This window comes from Triplophysa dalaica, chromosome 5 (genome assembly GCF_015846415.1).
Source record: "Triplophysa dalaica isolate WHDGS20190420 chromosome 5, ASM1584641v1, whole genome shotgun sequence".
NCBI classification, from domain to species: domain Eukaryota; kingdom Metazoa; phylum Chordata; class Actinopteri; order Cypriniformes; family Nemacheilidae; genus Triplophysa; species Triplophysa dalaica.
Genome location: NC_079546.1, coordinates 21555637 through 21576343, shown reverse-complemented (window position 1 = coordinate 21576343; position 20707 = coordinate 21555637). Strand labels below are relative to the sequence as shown.

Here is a 20707-nt window from a genome sequence, read left to right as displayed (position 1 = left end):
TACACACATGTGGAACAGATCCAGAGAAGATACGTGAGAGAGATTTTTCACCTTTTTGTGATCACACCACAAGACGTGGTTCATGAGCAGAGAACAGGGATCTTGTGGGTACATAAGTCTGTATGAGCGAGTGAAGATATGGAGCTGCAGAACCAGTGGAGGTCTTGTAGGCCGAGAGCAGAGCTGTGAGTTTGATGAGAGCGACTACAGGAGTCAATGTAACTGAATGAAGAGATGAGTGACGTGTGACATTAGATTGAATTTCCCCTTTTATGTGTGTTGATACAAAAAGCATGTGGTGCAATTTCTTGAAAATGTGACAGAGTTGATTAAACTTTAAATGATAATCAGGAAATAATTTACTTAATGAGAAAGAGAGTTTAAGTTTTCTCATTATATCAAAACTGTTGCGCGTCACACAGCATCTGTGAGGAGAAAGAGGGGGTTGGGCTTTGAGTTTGGAGGGAAGTTGGCTGATTGGTCTTAATGTTTTACCGACTCCGACCAATAGTCGACAGGCAGAGGGGTTCAACTAGTGAGAACTGCAGCGCTTAAGCTTCATCTTTCTTTCTTACAGAGTAAGTAAACTACCACAGCTGAAGAAAATGAGCGGCAGAGGCAAAACCGGCGGCAAAGCGAGAGCTAAGGCCAAGACTCGCTCCTCTAGAGCTGGACTTCAGTTCCCCGTGGGCCGCGTCCACAGACTCCTCCGTAAAGGCAACTATGCGCACCGTGTGGGTGCTGGTGCCCCAGTGTATCTGGCCGCCGTGCTCGAGTATCTGACCGCTGAGATCCTCGAGTTGGCCGGAAACGCAGCTCGTGACAACAAGAAGACTCGCATCATCCCCCGTCACCTGCAGCTGGCGGTGCGCAACGACGAGGAGCTGAACAAACTTCTGGGCAGAGTGACCATCGCTCAGGGCGGCGTTCTGCCCAACATCCAGGCCGTGCTGCTGCCTAAGAAGACCGAGAAGCCCGCCAAGACCAAGTAAACGGGGGACAGTTCGTTTCAAACCAAAGGCTCTTTTAAGAGCCACCCACTTCACCTATAAGAGAGCGATGCGATTCCTGTGTCTCCATGCCGGTTAATTACAGATTAAAACTGCACATTTTGCTTTCAATTCATAAACCTGTATTGGATTATTACTGGTCTGAGACGACTAACCGAGTCTAATGTTCAGTCAAACAGCTGAAGAATATTTGTAGTCTCCCGAGTCATGTATAACCGGCTCTCATATATAGAAGTTGAGCGCTTGTGTCAGTAAATGTGTTCATGCTGCACTTATGATGCGATGTGAGGAAAAGTTATTTTGAATCTTAGGCGATAATCTTTTTATCGTGACGTTACTGCGTTGATCTGCAAAAGTTGCAAATTTCTGTTCAGATAAAATGACACGAGTATAAAATAAAGAAGTCAGGAGAAATATTTATAGTTCAATTTTATTCTGTTTCTCATAAAATCTTAAAAGTCACGCTTCTTTGTACATTAGATTATGTTGTACTCGGGTAGAATAGAACAACGCCGAGGTCATGGGTTCGATCTCAGGGGATTAAACACTCAGAAACAAATGTATAAGATAATGTGATGTACGTCACTGTGGATAAAATCATCTGCTAAATGCATATTAACTGATTTACTGAAGGCTTCGGAGGCCGGAGCTGTGAGGAAAATAAAAAAGTGACGTGCCACTAGCACCGCCCTTGCGTGTTTCAAATAGGTCCTGTAGGTACATACAAAATGTATCCGCTGTCCTTTTTTAAAGCATAACGTTTGTATCTGTGCTCTCGTGCATCATGTCTGGAAGAGGTAAAGGCGGAAAGGGACTCGGAAAAGGAGGAGCGAAGCGTCATCGTAAAGTGTTGCGTGATAACATCCAGGGCATCACCAAACCCGCCATCCGTCGTCTTGCTCGTCGCGGCGGCGTGAAACGTATCTCCGGTCTGATCTACGAGGAGACTCGCGGTGTGTTGAAGGTGTTCCTGGAGAACGTTATCCGTGACGCCGTCACCTACACTGAGCACGCCAAGAGAAAGACCGTCACCGCCATGGACGTCGTGTACGCGCTGAAACGACAGGGACGCACTCTGTACGGCTTCGGAGGTTAAACGCGTTTATTCTGAAGTAAAACATTGAACACAACGGCTCTTTTAAGAGCCACACACTGTCTCACTCGAGGAGTTTAATTTCAGATGTTCTATCATCAAAGGAAATGCTGTGAAAGTCACGTTTTATTATCCCGGTTTTGTTTCTGAGATCTCGTTCTGTATTAACTGATGAGATTAATCTGTTGTGTTAAACGCTTCTCTCGCCCGAAGAAGAAACTCCATCATATCAACTATATAAACGTAAACACGCCCAAAGCTGGTGAATAAAGCATAAAAGGGTGAAATGATTTAATGCTCGAACTCTTTAAGTGGCTTTGATGACACGATGACGTAATTCTTTTCTACTGTAGAGTTAATACAGAAATAAACGTTTTATTTTAATTCAAATTTGATAAAGAGCGGGAAGTGTAACAATGGAAACTGAATCGTTTGTGGGAGGGTCACCTTCAAACACGAGACTGTGGGCGGGAAACACTTTCATTGGCTCTCTATCCGACCCGTCGAACTATGATCTGACCAATAAACACATTTTATGGGTTCGGCCGATGAAGACACGCAATCAGACAATAGGCTCCGTTCGGCTAAACATTTGCATGTGAGAGTGAATAAATACCACAGCGACGAGACTCTTCAACATTCAGCATTTACTCATCTGTGAAGAAGCATCATGCCTGAACCAGCCAAACCCGCGCCCAAGAAGGGCTCTAAGAAGGCCGTCACCAAGACCGCCGTTAAGGGAGGAAAGAAGCGCAGAAAGTCCAGGAAGGAGAGTTACGCCATCTACGTGTACAAAGTGCTCAAGCAGGTCCACCCCGACACCGGCATCTCTTCCAAGGCGATGGGCATCATGAACTCTTTCGTCAACGACATCTTCGAGCGCATCGCCGGTGAGTCGTCTCGTCTCGCGCACTACAACAAGCGCTCCACCATCACGTCGAGAGAGATCCAGACCGCCGTGCGTCTGCTGCTGCCCGGTGAACTCGCCAAACACGCCGTGTCCGAGGGCACCAAAGCCGTCACCAAGTACACCAGCTCCAAGTAAAGCGCCGCTTTCATCCGCCGCACACAAAGGCTCTTTTAAGAGCCACACACTTAATCCTTTAAAAGAGATTCTTATGTTTGTAAAGTTGTGAGGTGTAGATTTTCATTATGACTTAAATTGCGACGCGACATACGGCAAAAAAATGGCAACAAATCGTTTAATCTTAAAGAAATCATGTTTTAAAGTAAATATAAATGTTAAGGTTTGAATTTAGTTATTTAACACAACACACACCACCACTGACCTCTTCTGATGTATAACAATAACACAACACTACAAATGAATGAATTATGTGGTGACAAAAGATGATGCATGTTTTTGAGAGACAACATTGTTGTATTTCTGTGAAACCAGAAGCAATAATATTCAACAAATGGAGAAGTGATGTCTCTTCATAGACCACAACATAGTTCATTTGAATTATCTTCTGTTTTTTTGTGCTCATTTATGAGAAATATACGTCAAACCAAAAGGTATTCAGACACCTTCAACATGTTTCATACGATCACAGTTTATTCGCTATAGTTTAGAAAACAGTAATAAAATATGTCAAGAACTCAGAGTTAAACTGTGTCAGAACTAAACCATGTTGATAATGTCAGGTGACTTTGACAGAAAGGTTTGTGTTAGGTTAGACTCATGTCTCTCACAGGAGTGAGTGGTTGTGCTTCTGTGTTTCACTCCTCTAGCTTTGAGGAGGTAGATGAGATGTGGTGAGAATGGATTCAGGGGATGTAGACCAGTCACACACATCTTGTGTTCCGCCTATGAGGAGCTTGTGGAGACAGTCACTCAGTTAAATGTTTACCTTAGTTAAATGTTTATCTCAGTTAAATGTTTATCTCAGTTTAATGTTTATCTCAGTTTAATGTTTATCTCAGTTTAATGTTTATCTCAGTTTAATGTTTATCTCAGTTTAATGTTGCACTAGACTGATCCTTCATGACTTCGCTGCTAGATCTGTTATTTGCTCTTTCAGATGTGTGTGGAGGACTTACGGCCACTTTACTCTCATTGGCTAGTGAGTTTTTGATTGACAGCTCCCTGACTAGGAACTCGATACTGAAGACAGTGCTGTGATTAGAGACAGATCTGCATGCAGTTTTCTGTTTTTTTTTTTATGTAGTGCTTGTACTTAAATCACTTTCTTATTTAGTTAGTATTAGCAGGGTTAATAATGTAACGGAGGCAAGCTAGTGTAGAGCTGTGCAGTATGTAAACCTCACTCCCCGGCCTCAAGGACGCTCTAGCGACAGATGCTAGAGACTGCGGTCTTTAACCTCCTCGCTAGAGCGCCCGACTCCCATGCAGGACCAACTCTGTTCGAGGCCCGCTGAGAGCGGTGCGGAGCGTTCCGGTTACACTAACTCTAACGCAGGGTGGGACACACACTTTCAGGCTCTTCCCTCTGTGACAACAAGCCAACGTTGAGTAAATACAGAATTGTTTACTTTCATTTTTACTGGCACAAAAATAACTCCAAACATATTCATCCTCTGTTTTCCAAACAAGCAAATATCTTCTTCAATATTGCTGCTGTTGCTGAACATGGTTAAGGTAGAACAAGCACTGGCTAGCTGTCTGTCGCCTGCCTCGACATCGTCCATGATGTGGCATTTATATAGCGCATTATTGTGTATTGCTGTACACCGAAAGCGCTTTAAAATCACATGAGGGGGGGTCTCTCCTCAACCAGCACCAGTGTACCAGATAGTCTTGTATAACTTTAACATCCTGTCTTGATAATGTCTGCCCTCTCACATCTAGGCCTGCACGTATAACACCCTCTTGCCCCTGTCTGTCTGAGACTATCTCACCATCAGATCAAGCTAAGGGCTGCGGAGAGGAAGTGGTGCAAGTCTAGAGATCCTGTTGACCTCATTAAGTATCAATATCTTCTCACCACCTTTGTACTGATTTGTACTGACATTGTTCTAAGACTGATGTCCTGCCTGTCATTTTAAATTTATGGAGACAAGAGCTTAGTCTCTGTCATCTGTCCTAATTCTGTTTAACACTTGACACTGTGAACCACCAGATCCTGCTGAGTTTGTGCTGTCAGTTTTGGATTTAGTGTTGTGAAATCACAGATGTAGTATATTCTGAAATCTGAATAAAGAAGATTTATATTGATGTATGAGTTGTTAGAATAGGACAATATCTGACTGAGATACAACCGTTTAAAACTCAGGATTCTCTGCCAATGGGGTAAGAAAAATAATCTTGAATTGAGTGACTAACTAAAATGTAAACCTTAATTCAAGATTACTTTTCTTACCCCATTGGCATATTTTTTTTGCTTGTTTTAAACAAACATTCACTGAAAATTCATATTTTTTTACTAAAAACAAGACTTATTTTCATCGGTAATTTTGCTCATCAAGAAAATGCATCTTGATTCAAGTTTATTTGTTGACATTTTCACTGAAAAACAAGAACAAAGACTAAGTGAGAAAGTTATTAAAGTTTTTTGCAGTACACAGTGTCTCTCATTAACAACTTCACAGGCAATTTTCTCAATATTTAGGTTTTTGCACTCTCAGATTGTTGCTTGTTTTAAGAAAAAATTCACTGAAATTTAAAAAAAAAATGTTTTAAAAAAAACTTGTTTTCTTAGGTTAATTCACTTGTCAAGAAAATGCATCTTGATTTTTAGAATGTTTAGACATTTTTACTGGAAAACAAGAAAAATATACATTTATATATTTAAGGTAGGAAATGTACAAAATATCTGCATGGAACATAATCTTTACTGTCGATAATTTTGACCCATACGATGTATTTTTGTCTTTTACTAAAAATGTTCCCGTGCTACTTAACGTTTTGTCAATCAGGGTCACAAACGAACAAACAAATACATTATAAAGAAAAAGATGGGCACATTCTAAACAAGAGGGGACAACCAAACATACATTACATTTACCACATATCACTAAACACATCAAAATATACAAATGAACAAATACAGCTGAAATCAAAACTAAAGGAAAGGTAACTTAACAGAATAATATAAACCTCAGTAAAGGAATCAAATCAGCAAAGATTCTGGTTTCTACTAAAAGCATTACACACATATGTGTAAAATCTGATCAAATGAACCTCGCTGTAATTTAATCATAAAGAGGATTTTATTCCTAAACTGCTGACATCACTGTGTCTTCTGGATGAGCGTTCTGAGTCCTTCTTTTGTTTTCTGAGAAGATAAAAGTCAATAAAAGTGATGAAGTTCTGCTGTTTGTTTTCTCGATTGTTTCAGGTGAATGTGAATGATGATGATGATGATGAAAACTCACGCGCTCTTCCTGCACAGATGATCTGAAGAAGAATGACAGTAGGAGCAGCAAACACTGACACCTCAACAATCACTAGAATCACTAGAAGACACAAGAACACCATTAAATCCATCAAACTCTCAAACACTACACATGAGAAACAAACACAAGATGAGTTCAGTGAGAGTTTCACTCATGTACTTATGTAACAGGACACATGGATCACAATCAACACTTCATACCTCTTATTATTATTGATGTTGTAGATGATGCTGTAAAAAACAAAGTTTAGTTAAGATGAGTCATAATGTGGAAACACACACACACACAAACACACAGACGGTGATGATGTACCTTGTTGTTGTGTAGTTTCTGTTGTGTTAAGAGTTGAGAATCTCTCAGGGTTTGTGGTGGTCACTAGAATCTTGTTTGAATCTGTAGAAGATGATGAATGTTCAGAGACATCATACTGTAGAACATCACAATCATATTTCATGTTTATGTCATTTCTTCATCATCAGTACAGAGTTTAATGACTGAAGTCACTTTGAGTTCAGGACACTCCTGTCAGAGTGATGTCTTACCTGTAAATCTGACAGTATATGTGACTGAGGTCTTGATGTCATTCTTGTGTTTGAGCACACATCTCAACTCTGTGTTGTCGTCTTCATTCACGAGTGTTGTAGTCAGAGAGATGAGACAGAGTTCATCTGATCTAATCTGATATCTGGAGTCTGTCTGTAGATCAACATCAGTCTGATTCATCCACACCAGCTGATATCCATAATAACTGAACATATAATCACAGTCATATGTAAACAGCCGACAGGAGAGAGTGACAGGTGTGTTTGCTCTTATCTCAGTCTGTGATGATGATGATGATGATGATGAAGACACTGAAACACAAATCACACAACACACTCTCAGTACTCATGAGTATCAGTGAAAACACAAGAGATAAAGAGAACTGTGATCTGAAGTTAAACATGTGTTCATATAAATGAAGAGAAACACTGACCATGAAGAACATGTAGATAAACATCTGAATCAGGTCCATGATGACGTCCATTCACATATTGTGTGCAGGTGTAAAGTCCACCATCATGTTGTGTTGTTTTATAGATGTTGAGAGAGCAGTCAGATGTCAGACTCAATCTCTCAGATCTCTCTGTGTTATTCTTCTTTATTCCTCCAGTAAACACTTCTACTCTAGATGATCTTGTATAATTATTGTAGATCCATGTAGTTGAGGAGCATTGATGAAGAGCATCATTACAGGACAGAGACACACTTTCACCAGAACTGATGAACACGTCATTCTCTTCTGCTTCACTCACACCTGAAACAGCAGATGACATCATTCATATTAATACATCACAATATCTTCAAACAGTTCAATATGTATATCTCAATGACAGATACATTTTTCTTATTTTAACATCACATAAATCAGAAGATTTGACAGTAAATCATGTGATCTAGTTCCTTTATCCCTTTTCACTCAGAAATGCTGGTAAATTAGTTGGTAAAGTCATTCAGGTAATGTCCTGTTCACACAAACAATGGCATTCTGTTAAATTAAGAGTAAGACAGCGTTCACACAGCCAGTAATATGATGTCATCAGGCGGACGTTCAACCGTAGCTATGTTTGAAAATATGGTGACGGTATGATTTTATATCTGAAAAATGGAAGTACGATTTACCCTAAAGGTCCTGTTCACACATGATCTGTTAACTGCAATTTTCTTGCAATTTACCAGTAAAGGCTGTATGTGTGAAAGAGACTATTGACTCTTGACATCAGACTTTTGAACGTGAGAATAAGACACATGAACTCTATGATAAATGTTACATGAGTTGAAACTGAACATGTTTGTCAGAATGTCAGTGAGAGTAATGAAATGAAATCTGATGAAATAAATGTGTTGTATAGTTTACCTGTGAATAGTGAAGAGAGAAGGATCAGTCCCAGCAGACATATATCACTCTTCTCAGTCATGTTGTGTTTCTCTTACTGAGTCTCTTCTCATCATCTACTTATATTTCTTCATGACAACATTTGTAACTCTTCCTGTGTTTCTCATTTCCTCTTTTCTCATGACACAATAACAGACTACAACACATTCTGTAGTTTAGTCCTGTTACTTATAAATTACTTCTGTTGTCTTAAAATAATTGGACACAGGGATCAGTTATGACTTTTGTTGTCAGAGACTTTAACAGGACTAACATGATGAAGGTTTTCTCCAAATTAATTCAACACAAGACTTTCCTGCCCGAGCAGAGCAGACGCACAGCCTTCATTAAAGCTGATCACACCTCCGTTCTTCTTATGTCTCCACACACAAAAAAGCAGAACATGAGTGAGGTCATCTTCACACTTCTTCCAAACCACAGATCAACAGATTACCCATGATGCAGCAGACACAGACATTAATAAACACACTAACTCCACAGCAGTGGTGTAGTCCTACCAAAAAAGGTGGTGTACTACACTACTACCGCCGAACCCAAATTACCAAATAATGAGTTTTTATCCTTTCCAGTAACATGACAATTATTACAGTTAAATATGCCTCTTATTCATAATCATGCAAAATTATTCACGTATGCTTTAATTAAGAAGTTATAACACTGGAAAATAACAAGTAGTTTGAATATTTTTGACACATTCACATGTTCGCTTGCACTGTTCCAGGAGAATTGAGTATCCATTACAAATAACATTAACACATAACTGTTAATATATCTGAGCCAAGGTATCTTGATTTCTTGGGCAGTGGATTAGCCAATGAGAATGTGTTATGTGGTTGTAGCTGACCAATGATGTTTCAGAGTATTGTCTGGCGCTTTGTACACTTCTGGGTTTTCTTTTGCACACAAGGGTGCTTTTCAATTCTTATTTGTGTATCGCAGTTCCCTATCAAAAGCTACACTCGATGCTGCGTTTCAAACGCTATGGGAGAACAGTCTTTGTTAGACCGGTTGTGAAGCACATGTGTCAAACACGCCAAAAATTATTTTGGCTTTAAATAACCTCGGCAGGTGACGTGACTAATTACACCTGCACCTGCCGGTTATAAATACGCGTGAATGCGGACGCGTCATCAGGTTATTTTGTCTTCAAGGACCTCTTGGTGTGTGCGTGTGTTGTGAGGGAGAAGTCTCCCTCTCTGTTATTATTACAAACAAATATAGAAAAAAAAGAGAAGATATTACCTAGATTCTTACACTAGTGACCAGCACTCTCTGAGTTACTTAGCCTAGTGTAAGAATAAGGAAAACTAAACCAAACCATGACTGACTCAGATCGGAGATGTGTTCCTCCTTGTGAGAGGATCCTCTCCAATTTCGACAAGCATGAGTTCTGCTTTGAATGCTTGGGGGCTGACCATGCCACCCAGGGACTTGAGGGAGAATGTGGACTCTGTGATGTCTTTGATTTCAGAGTTCTGCGTGCTCGGCTCGGCTTTTTTTTTAATCGAGACCAAGCCACCTCTTCCTCATCCTGGGGCTCGCGGTTTGAGCCTGCTGAGGCACGGCAGGCGGATCCGTCCGATCCACCGAACTGCGACGTCCTAGCGTCTGCTTCTGGAGCATGCCACGGCACTTCTTCTGAGCCAGCGGAGGACGAGGCTTCTCTTGTTTCTGCGGGGTTAGATAGCACCGCCTCCGAGCATTCCTCTCGCGATTCTAAGGCGTTTGAGGATCTAATCGGGGCGGTAACCAAGGCAGTCGACAGGCTCCACCTCGACTGGCCGCAGGAACAAGAGGCCCCCAAGCGTTCAAAGCTTGACGACAGATATCTGGGGGCGAAGCTTACCAGTATCGGGTTCTTCCATTCGGCCTAGCCTTGTCACCCCGCACATACACAAAATGCATGGATGCAGCTCTGGCTCCTTTGCAACTCCAGGGCATCCGCATTTTGAATTACATAGACGACTGGCTGATTTTACCTCAGTCTCGAGAGCTAGCGCTTCGACATCGGGATGTCGTCCTAGCTCATCTCAAAGCTCTAGGGTTGAGACTCAACGTCAAAAAGAGCGTTCTTTCCCCTACGCAAAATACAACGTATCTCGGGGTCATATGGGACTCGATCGAAATGCAGGCACATTTGTCTCCGGCACATGTCGAGTCCGTACAAAACACCCTGAGGAGCATCAGGTTAGGCCAGAAAGTGACAAATCATTACTTTCAGAGAGTTCTAGGTCTCGTGGCGGCGGCTTCCACAGTGATACCTCTGGGCCTCCTGCATATGAGACCGTTTCAGTTGTGGCTCAGAGCCAGGGGGTTTCATCCAAGGGCCAACCCCCAGAGGCATATAAGGGTGACGCGCCAGGGGCTTCGCACCCTTTCTTTGTGGTTCAGACCTCGGTTTCTGACTTTAGGTCCCACTCTCGTTCCGTGTTGTCGTCGGAAGATGCTAACGACAGACGCATCCCTCACGGGTTGGGGTGCGCTCTTAAATGGCCGTCCAGCCCAAGGGATCTGGAGAGGTCATCTTCTCGATTGGCACATCAATTGCCTCGAAATGATGGCTGTATTTCGGGCCCTGAAATACTTCCTCCGGCAGTTGCGAGGCTACCACGTCCTAGTGCGGGTGGACAACACTTCAGTAGTCTCGTACATAAATCACCAGGGCGGACTGCGGTCAGGCCACTTGAACAAATTGGTCCAGCAGATTCTGCCCTGGGCGGAGGGCATATTTACATTTACATTTAGTCATTTGGCAGACGCTTTTATCCAAAGCGACTTACAGTGCACTTATTAAAGGGACAATACCTCTGGAGCAACATGGAGTAAAGTGTCTTGCTCAAGGACACTCTGGTGGTCGCTGCTGGGATCAAACCAGCAACCTTTGATTTACCAGTTCAGTGGTTTAACCCACTAGACCACCATCACCATCTCAAATTTCTGTCCCTCAGTGCAATTCACATCCCGGGGCATATGAATGTGGGAGCAGACTTGCTGTCCAGACAAGCTCTGACAAACGTTGAAAATGGGGAATTGTTGTATTTTAATGATTATCTAATTTAATGAATTGCTGTGTTAGTTTTAGAGTTTATATGGTGAGGTTACAATGACCCTGTGTTGTATGTACGGAGCGTGGAGCAAGACAACTTATATCACTGTGTGAATCAAAAATTGTGTGCTCATAACTCATGTTGGGAAATATCGGGACGCAGTTCTTTTAGTCACCACTAGAGTGTAGTGTTGTGCTGTGAATCATAACTTTATTTGTCATTTGTCTTAGTGAAGTCATACAAAGCTGTTGGTGGTTGAACTTGATGCATATATCTTACAGTTTGCTTATCATCTAAACAATGTTTCAATAAATTTGATATATTTTTCTTAAGATTCTGCTTGACTTTGTAACTGTTGTTCTCTTTAATTCTCTTTAAATGCATAAGAGGTTTGCTGCAATATTTTAAAGTTTCTCTCAAATGATGAAAATGACATCTTTAAACACAACGACTGTGACGTGATCGGTCAGAAAACTGAACACACTTTCTGTTTCTCTTCATCTTCATGTTTTGGTGTGACTGCACTCTCCAGGTCACTGTTGTGTCACTGTGTACACCACACAGCAACAAATGACTTTAGTCTTTTAACTGAAATATGAAATCTCAGTCAATTTGTGCTTAAAACCAGCAAACAAATCTTGAATTGAGGGACTAAGAATAAATTAAACCTTAAATACCAGATTATTTTCCTTATACCATTGACAGATTGTTTTGCTTGTTTGGCACAAATTCACTGAAATTTTATATTTTTTTCTTAAAAAAAGACTTATTTTCTTAAGTCAGTTGAAAGACTAAGTAAGAAAGTCATTTTTGCAGTGTGGCGTACACTGACATTTTGCTCATTAGGAAGATGCATCTTTATTTAAGAATTTCTCAACATTTTTACTGGAAAACAAGAAAAAGTCGCAGTGCAAAATCTGTCAGTTTCTGTTGAATCTACTATGAATCTAAAGAATCTGTAATACTTCTACATCATTTAATCAGTATTTACTACATCAAACATTGTACCTGTTAACATTAGTTAATGCACCATGAACTGCATAAATAATTGTTGTACTGGAACAAGTTTGATGTTTCAGATTCTACATTTTGTGTCTATTTTGATAATACACTTAATTGTTTGTCTGTAATTTCTTAATGTTTTCTATTGCACTAATTCTCCCGTTTACTTTATTTAGGGTTTAGAGCTCCATCTAGTGGTGAGTTTGATGTTGCTTTAGTTCTGTGGTTTTTAAGGTGTTCAGGAAGTAGTGAGTGATCCATGCAGCCAGTGAAGACATATGGGGTCCAGATGGGTTTGATGTGGTCTGTCTTCTGGGCCTCAGCTGGTTTTGTCGGCGGGTTCCATGTAGACCCCACATGGGTTAGTCCAGATGAAATGAACACTGCTTAGTGTGCATACTACAGGCTGATGAATGTGACACTGAATGTTTAGTTTAGATAATGAAGTGATAACATGCAGAATCACTGATGAACACAGAAACAACAAGAATAGAAAGAAATAAAACACTAAAACTACAACTGACTTCAGCCACAATCCCACAAACACCATCAACATCTTTACTTATTTATATTATTAAGAATAAAGAGAGTTTTTTTCTGTTAATGTTTTACTGAAAATAACAGGTTTGATGTCTCCATTATGGTGATCAGTGTTTGTTTTAGTCGGGTGGTTTGACTCTGAATTTAAATGTTTCTGTCTAATGCCATAACAATATGAGCTACAGACATTAAAGTCATGAGAGAAATTGATCTGATGCTTTCGGCTGTTTTTCACCAAGTTCACAATTATTATGATGTGGTGAGTTTACTTAACTTATGGAAGGCTTTTATTTGAGAGTTAATCTTTACTATTATATTTATTATCTTGGTTAGAGCCAGCGCACCTTTAATCAGAATATTTCAGTTATAAAATTTTTACCACTTTCAACTTCTGCTAGTTGAAGATCACACAGAAATATAAAGATTCATGAATGAATTTCAACAATGGTAACGTGTTTCATGTTCTGAAGCATCATACAAACCTCATTCATGACTCCCAGAATTCATTGCAGCGTGAAGCATTTCATCATTGTTGAGGTTCATATGGCGATTGTTGATGTCTGTGTGTGGGTTTTATGCAATTGTTCTACTTTAACTTATGTTTACAGTCAAATCGCTTCAGGTAAAAGGGCTCAAACTTGTCTATATTTTATTCATGTTAATAAGAAAAGTGTATATTTGATACAACGGTCATTTTGTCACATGAGCTGGTGATGTATTTCAGGTCATATTGATGTAAAAATTGTTGAATAGGTTAATAGTTATTTTTTTACATTTATGCTCAAACAGAAAACAAGATTGGCTGACTAAAGAAACCCTTTAATGTTTAGCTCCATATGAGTTCCACAGACGGAACCGTAACACAAACTCGTTGTCTTAAAAATGATTGTGTTTGTTAACAGCAGGTGTTCATCATTAATGATCAATCATCACTTGTAATGTGAACTCAATTGATTATTTAACTGCATGAATAAATGAACATTTCACACCAGAAAGACTCTGCTTCAGTGTAAGTTTAACACTAATAGGTATGGACTCATTTTAACACCAGAGACTTTACTGTGCAGTGATCGTCCAGTGATGGGGATTGTTCTGAGCCCACTTTACAGGCTTCTGTTTATGTCCAGATTAAATAACCACTTTATTAATGCGTAAAACATCAGTAAAATCAAACACAGACAATTACTATATAAAGGACTATCAACAATAATTATTTCTGTTTTAATCTTTTAGTCTTCAGTAATGAATGCGTGTTTTTTATATTTTTAACATCCTAAATCATTTAAATCCTGCATGTATTGCAGTGGGGGGCACGGTGGCTTAGTGGTTAGCACGTTCGCCTCACACCTCCAGAGTTGGGGGTTCGATTCCCGCTTCCGACTTGTGTGTGTGGAGTTTGCATGTTCTCCCTGTGCCTCGGGGGTTTCCTCCGGGTACTCCGGTTTCCTCCCCTGGTCCAAAGACATGCATGGTAGGTTGATTGGCATCTCTGGAAAAATTGTCCGTAGGGTGTGAGTGCGTGAGTGAATGAGTGTGTTTGTGTGCCCTGCGATGGGTTGGCACTCCATCCAGGGTGTATCCTGCCTTGATGCCCGATGACTCCTGAGATAGGCACAGGCTCCCCGTGACCCGAGGTAGTTCGGATAAGCGGTAGAAAATGGAATGGATGGATGTATTGCAGTCATATATTTCAGTGTTAGTTGAATTCTAACAAAAGCAAACCTTAAGAAAGTCTGAGATCATGATAATAATTAATAATTGAATAAAAAATATCCGGGTTATTTCATAACACATTATTTTCTTACTTTTTCTAAAGTTTACAAACATTAGTTTTGTGTTACTTAAAAGTGAATATGAAGTAGTTTTATCTCCAGTTCATTTTCTCCAGTTCAAAAATAAAACATCTTTATATTGAATTTAGGAGAAAAGTTGTCAGAATTTTAGAGAAATAATCAAAGATTATTATTTACCAAAACACATTCAGATTTTATTTCGTCTATGTACTTTGTGAAAGCCCACCCTTTAACACCTGGCAGGAACCGGACCTGTGCCCTAATTTCGACATATAGTTAGTAATTTACTTTCATTACCATGTGATGTGACACGTGACTTCTTCTTATGGGATTGTCTCGCAACGTCTGGTGTTAAAAATATTATAAATACAATGAGTGTTTTAATTTCTTCTATTGACGCTTGTCGCATCGCGCCACGCCACATCCGGAGTGGACACGGTGTCAACAGATACACTTTCTTTTCAAATTAAATGTGTGCTTTCACATTTTCAATTCAAAAGCTGTTTCTAAATAAGCAAACTTCGAGTTGTGACGTTGTCTGATGAATTGACATTTTTTCTTACGGCAAAACAATTCAACAATAGTATTTTTTTTCTTTACAGACACAGTTAATCAAACGTTGACATGTTAAATGTTAGCCTACATGTAACAGCTTTAATTAAAAATAAAGCGTTTGGGGAAATGTTTAAAATTCAAACACCTCATCAGAAGGAATTTCCTGTGAAAATTCGATCATCTTAAAGCTTTTGTTAACGTCAACATTGTAAGAAAAACCTAAGATTGCTTTGTTAAATAAATATTAATGGAAAACGTTGTGGATTAAATAACACATGAAATGATTTGAATGAAACATTAAGACCACTGTGATCATGCAGAAGACCACAAACTATGTTCAAGCTTTAGGTGTTTATTTGGGATATATTTGTCGCCTCACATGATAAGTATAATTGTGTTACGAATATTATCTTTTTATCTAATAAGGGACCACGTTAAAAACATTCACTAATATAATTCTGTTATTCTGTTATTCAATTATTTAGATATTAAGTTTGCAGATGTTTTATTCCAATGTATGAAGTAAATCAAAGACCCTTTTAGTGTCAACTCACACTTACATCACAACATTAGCTGGAGGAAAAACCAAAGGAAAACTGGAGGCGGCCAAAACAAACCAGCATAGAGTCGACTACACAAAATATACAAATATCTTATTGTGTTGTTGAGAGACAGAAGCGATTGATGAGACTCAGAAAAACATCATTCAACAATATGTTAAACATGTTTTATTATTTATTTATGTATTTGCACATTTCACTTCAACACAAATATTTTCACAGATCATTTTGTCTATTCAGTGTTTATAAAGAAGCTTTAATTTATATTCATGTTCTCAAACAACCAAAGTGATTAAAAACAGTTTTTTAAATGTTGAATTACCCTTCACACATGTTTACTACTATATGTTGTGAATACTACTACTGTATGTTGTAAAAGTATTTATCTAAAAGCATTACATGTTCAGCTGCTACAGTCTACACACCTCACCAAACACAAACACACAAGATAAAACACACAGAATATAAACATTTAACTCACATTGTCACATGTCATTGTGTTAATCTGTAATCATTAGATTGTAGTTTAATAGATTGTCACGCTACTATCACTATAATATCATTAATAACACAAATCTTCAAAGCTGAATTATAAGATCAATCAAGAATAACTAAATATATTTGACTGGATATCAAAATAATGAGACTAACTGAAGTTATTATAAACGTTTACATGTAATTACAAATCTTATAAAACATGTATTTCAAAGTTTGTCTCAAGTGATGAAAATGACGTCTTTAAACACAACGACTGTGTTGTGATCGGTCAGAAGTCTGTACACACTTTTTGTTCCTCTTCATCTTCATCTTCATGTTTTGGTGTGAAAACATTTCCATCAGGCTGCACTCTCCAGGTCACTGTTGTGTCTTTGTGTACGCCAAAATCTGTCAGTTTCTGCTGAATCTACACAACACACACAATCATGACACACACTCTTAAGCCCATTGCACACTATCTCCGATATTTTCGTCCGTCATAAAAAAATTCGGACCAGGTTTGATTTTCTGCATTTTTCGCATCCATCAAGCATGTTGAGTGTCCTTTTATAACAATTCAGAAACACAGAGAGAAACTAGAGCCAAATACGAACAAACAGATCTCATCCCACATTTATGGACATAATAGGAAACATTCTGTAAATTCTATGGGAGTCAATGTGGGATGAGATCTGTTTGATTACTGACATTCTTCTAAATATCCTCATTTGTGTTTAAACAGGTTTGGAACAATCTGAGGGTCAGTAAATGATGAAAGGATTTTTATTTTGGGGGTTAAATATTCACTAGAGCCATGAATTGACTGATTTATCTTCTGTCTGTGCTTGAACTGCAGTTAACTTCCGATCTGTGTTTGTTTATCCGTCTGGCTATCGTCTAATAATATTATTATTTAATTTAATTTATATTAATATTCAATTATTTTATTGTTTTATTGAATGACAATTGTATTAAATAAACTATTTGTTGAATGGCTCCTGTAGTTTTGTGGCATTTAAAGAAACCGTCTGGTACACTGACATCTAGCGTTTGATCTACCAATAGATGTCACCTTGACTTTGCTTTTTGAGTAAAGACTTTCCTTGAAACAAGTGCTAAAAGTTAAGAACTACAAATGACATCCAATCACAACATAAAACGAAATAACCTGAACATAAAAAGACATGAAATCTCTTAAGATCTGATTAAACAACTCTACAACCAGCATTACCAGCTGAATTTACTACTAACCAGATTATTCCTGTCAGACGTCCACATAAATTATTATTGAGAGTTAATATTGATGTTTCATTGGTCAATAAATGCTGACCCCATTATGATCGTCAGTGTTTGCTTTATTTGAGCTCTTAGCACATTTATCTTTTAAAATAATGTTCTGATCAAATGTTGTAGTGTTTGATGATAAACATGTTTGCATAATTAAAGAAATGCACTCACAAATCAAGTCACAACTTTCTGCATTTAAGACTTAAGAACTAATGTAGTAATGTAGATTAAGCATTTTCTTTGGCTTGATAATTAAGATATGTGCATTCCAAAAATATAAAATAACAAAATGCTATTCAATATCTGACAGTGCTGTAAATAAAAACATTCTACTGCTGAAGAGAAAGACATCAACACTTCTCCTACATTCCTCAAAAGTGATTATAATGTATACATGATGCACTGTATGCTCAGATTTTTTTACAATGGTGTTACCCCACCATACATTGCAGTATGAAACTTTCTGTTTATTGTCAGCTTTGTTAAGATTCATACACTGATTCTTGATTGTGTGCGACCAAAGAAGAAAAGGATTTGATTTAAATGTTCTCATCATATATGATGTTCTCATGTTTAGTTTTATAAAGTCATCAACAAAAGACTGAGACTCATCAATAAGGACAACTTGAATGCTACAACAAGCCACAATGACTCTGTCATTTCTTAGGATACACTAGCAACTGCTGCCTCTACTAATATATATAGATACGTATATTGTTGCAGAGAAAACCTAGTGTATGCAGTTAAGGAGCCCAGCTAAAGCAAACATTGTCCACCATAATGGTGACATCATATTTTGAACAATAAAACACCAAGATCTAAACCTATGACAAAACAAACATTGGTAAGTAAGTTAAGTTGTTCATCATGTTTGTTGTTCACTCAGATCTTGAGAATGTAATGCCTTATTTAGCTTCTGTTGATTTCATCTAATGTTATGATTGGATGTCAGTTGCAGATCTGTGTTTCTCATTCTGCTTTTTACAGCAGGTGTTCATCATCAAAGGTTAATCATCTCTAATTGATAACTCCAATACCTCATTATCGCCAACACTACATCAGTGTTCATTTAACACTCTAGGGAGTAGGATCATTTGTACTCTGAGTAGTGTTGATTTAACATCTGGGGATTTTGCTGTGTACATTACTTTAAGGCCCTTAACTATTAGTGACTTAGTCAGTTTAGACAGTGAATATGTGTGTTATGTTTTTGTTTCATTTCATCTATTGTAGAGACAAACGACAATTTTAAGAGAGAAGAAAAGCCCTCAGCTGCAGCGCTGAACATCTGTTTCAGTCTTTAACAGAGCTCCTTTAGCTCAGCATTGACAGTGGATGAAGAGGAAATGACCTTCACAGTCTCATCATGAAACACCTGGAAGGTTCAAGTGAGCTCTTCATATTTGTGTTTTTTCATTCCAGGAAGACATATAGAGTATTTTTGTGTATGATTATAAAATGGGACTGAAAGTTAACTTTCAAACAGTAAAGTCTCAATTTCTAAGTGTTTAAATTATTTCTGTTGAAACTATGCATATATTATACATTTTGAAATGTTTGTTCATATAAGACTTTATTTTCTATTGATTTGAATTCTGAAAAATAATGTATATTTGACATCAAAAGTCTATACTTTGAAGTGTTTTTTACAAAAAGAACAGATATTGATTATGTAGATATTATAAACACTAAGTAAACATTATACCTAGTAAAATGGAAAGCACTATGGAAATAATAACTACATAAAAATGTTGATTATGTATTTTGTAGCGTTTTCTGATATTGTACAGAACAATCAACAAAATCTCTGCGGCATTAAGAACATAGTCTACAAAAACTGTCGGTAGAATGATCTGCACTAAACCATATATGGGTCGCCTTCATTTCCGGCCTGAAACTGGTGGTCTGGATCGTGTGTCCTGAAACGTGTGGTGCTGCAGGATATATCTCCCCAGCTCGAGGTCAGTTTAACTGTGAAAGAGCGCAATGTAAGCAGCTAAATGTTTTGTTATAGAAAAGTCACGGGTAGTTCAAGTGTCGCTTCTAAAAAAACATGCAAAACGCCGGCTGTTTCGCTTTCTTCCTCTTTCCACCGAAGGTATAATCCAGTCCTGTAAACTACAAAACACCGAATAGGATTTAAACTTTTCAGGTCATGTCAGTGTGACAAGACAAAAACATGTCCAGACCTTCACTAGTTTACGCTAAAGCATGTGTCTTACTTAAGTGTGTTAAGGATGTGATAAAAACAGCCAAAATGTTTGCAAATATTTCAAATGCATCACTTCTAAATGAATATTCCCATTGTGTAAATCTGTTTAAATGTTATCTGTTTAAAATAATTAAAAAAAAGTATCTGCAACTTTTGAAATTTGATGTCTATTTTATTAGTCAAAAAGTAAAAGTGATAGTTCTTTGATGAAACATAGATTGTATAATATTTGTTGACCATGAGTTTACTTTACTGATGCTGATAATAATGAAAGGACACACATGGTTATGTGTTAGCTATTATTATCTAATGTAAACTGTAAAAGTCTTAAAATGCACACATATAGATCAATGAGGTCATGTTTGATACGAAACATCACAATTAGCATAAAACCAGGGTGGAAACCAGAATACATCATAACACCGAGGCGTTAAAAATGGGGCATAAATTAACAATACACGCATGTTTCCAGGCACGACTACTCCACTGATGGTGTTATTAAACTGTATAGGTCATGGATGTAAATTTAAAGTTTAACATATTTTCCTTCTTTTTGGTAGTTTGAATTGAAAAGAACCAGTAAAGTCAGTGAAGTCACAAGACTGCTTTCTGGAGTTCTCTTTGTTCACTATCTGTAAACTCTTTTCTTAAGTAACACACTGGTGTCAACACAATAATCACAGTGATATAGTAATGCTGCGGTCAGACTAGACTTGAGCATGTCTAATTTCTTCAGACGATGTGAAATTGTGCGTCAGTGATTCCTCCATCTTTTACATTTAAATGTTTTGATCGTTGATCTTTAATTTGTCTAAAATTCGCATGTCAAAGTTCAC

At 38.2% G+C, this 20707-nt stretch overlaps 4 protein-coding genes across 4 annotated transcripts; 3 read left to right on the top strand and 1 right to left on the bottom strand.

Annotated features, from left to right (window-relative positions):
• Window positions 1-590: 590 nt before the first annotated feature.
• LOC130421339 (histone H2A-like) lies at window positions 591-992 on the top strand. The gene has a single exon (XM_056749169.1). It carries the CDS (start codon window positions 606-608, stop codon window positions 990-992), a length of 387 nt encoding a protein of 128 aa, XP_056605147.1. The 5' UTR covers window positions 591-605.
• Window positions 993-1785: 793 nt separating this feature from the next.
• Window positions 1786-2169, top strand: LOC130421358 (histone H4). Its single transcript, XM_056749188.1, has one exon. The coding sequence runs from the start codon at window positions 1795-1797 to the stop codon at window positions 2104-2106; it is 312 nt and encodes a 103-aa protein (XP_056605166.1). The 5' UTR covers window positions 1786-1794; the 3' UTR covers window positions 2107-2169.
• A 422-nt stretch (window positions 2170-2591) lies between these two features.
• LOC130421344 (histone H2B-like) lies at window positions 2592-6448 on the top strand. Its single transcript, XM_056749174.1, has 2 exons — window positions 2592-3144; window positions 6405-6448. Exons 1-2 carry the CDS (start codon window positions 2774-2776, stop codon window positions 6406-6408), a joined length of 375 nt encoding a protein of 124 aa, XP_056605152.1. The 5' UTR covers window positions 2592-2773; the 3' UTR covers window positions 6409-6448.
• A 238-nt stretch (window positions 6449-6686) lies between these two features.
• LOC130420428 (uncharacterized) lies at window positions 6687-8835 on the bottom strand. The gene is made up of 3 exons (XM_056747712.1): window positions 8832-8835; window positions 7439-7759; window positions 6687-7316 (listed from the first exon to the last, which is right to left on the bottom strand). Exons 1-3 carry the CDS (start codon window positions 8833-8835, stop codon window positions 6988-6990), a joined length of 654 nt encoding a protein of 217 aa, XP_056603690.1. The 3' UTR covers window positions 6687-6987.
• Window positions 8836-20707: the final 11872 nt, after the last annotated feature.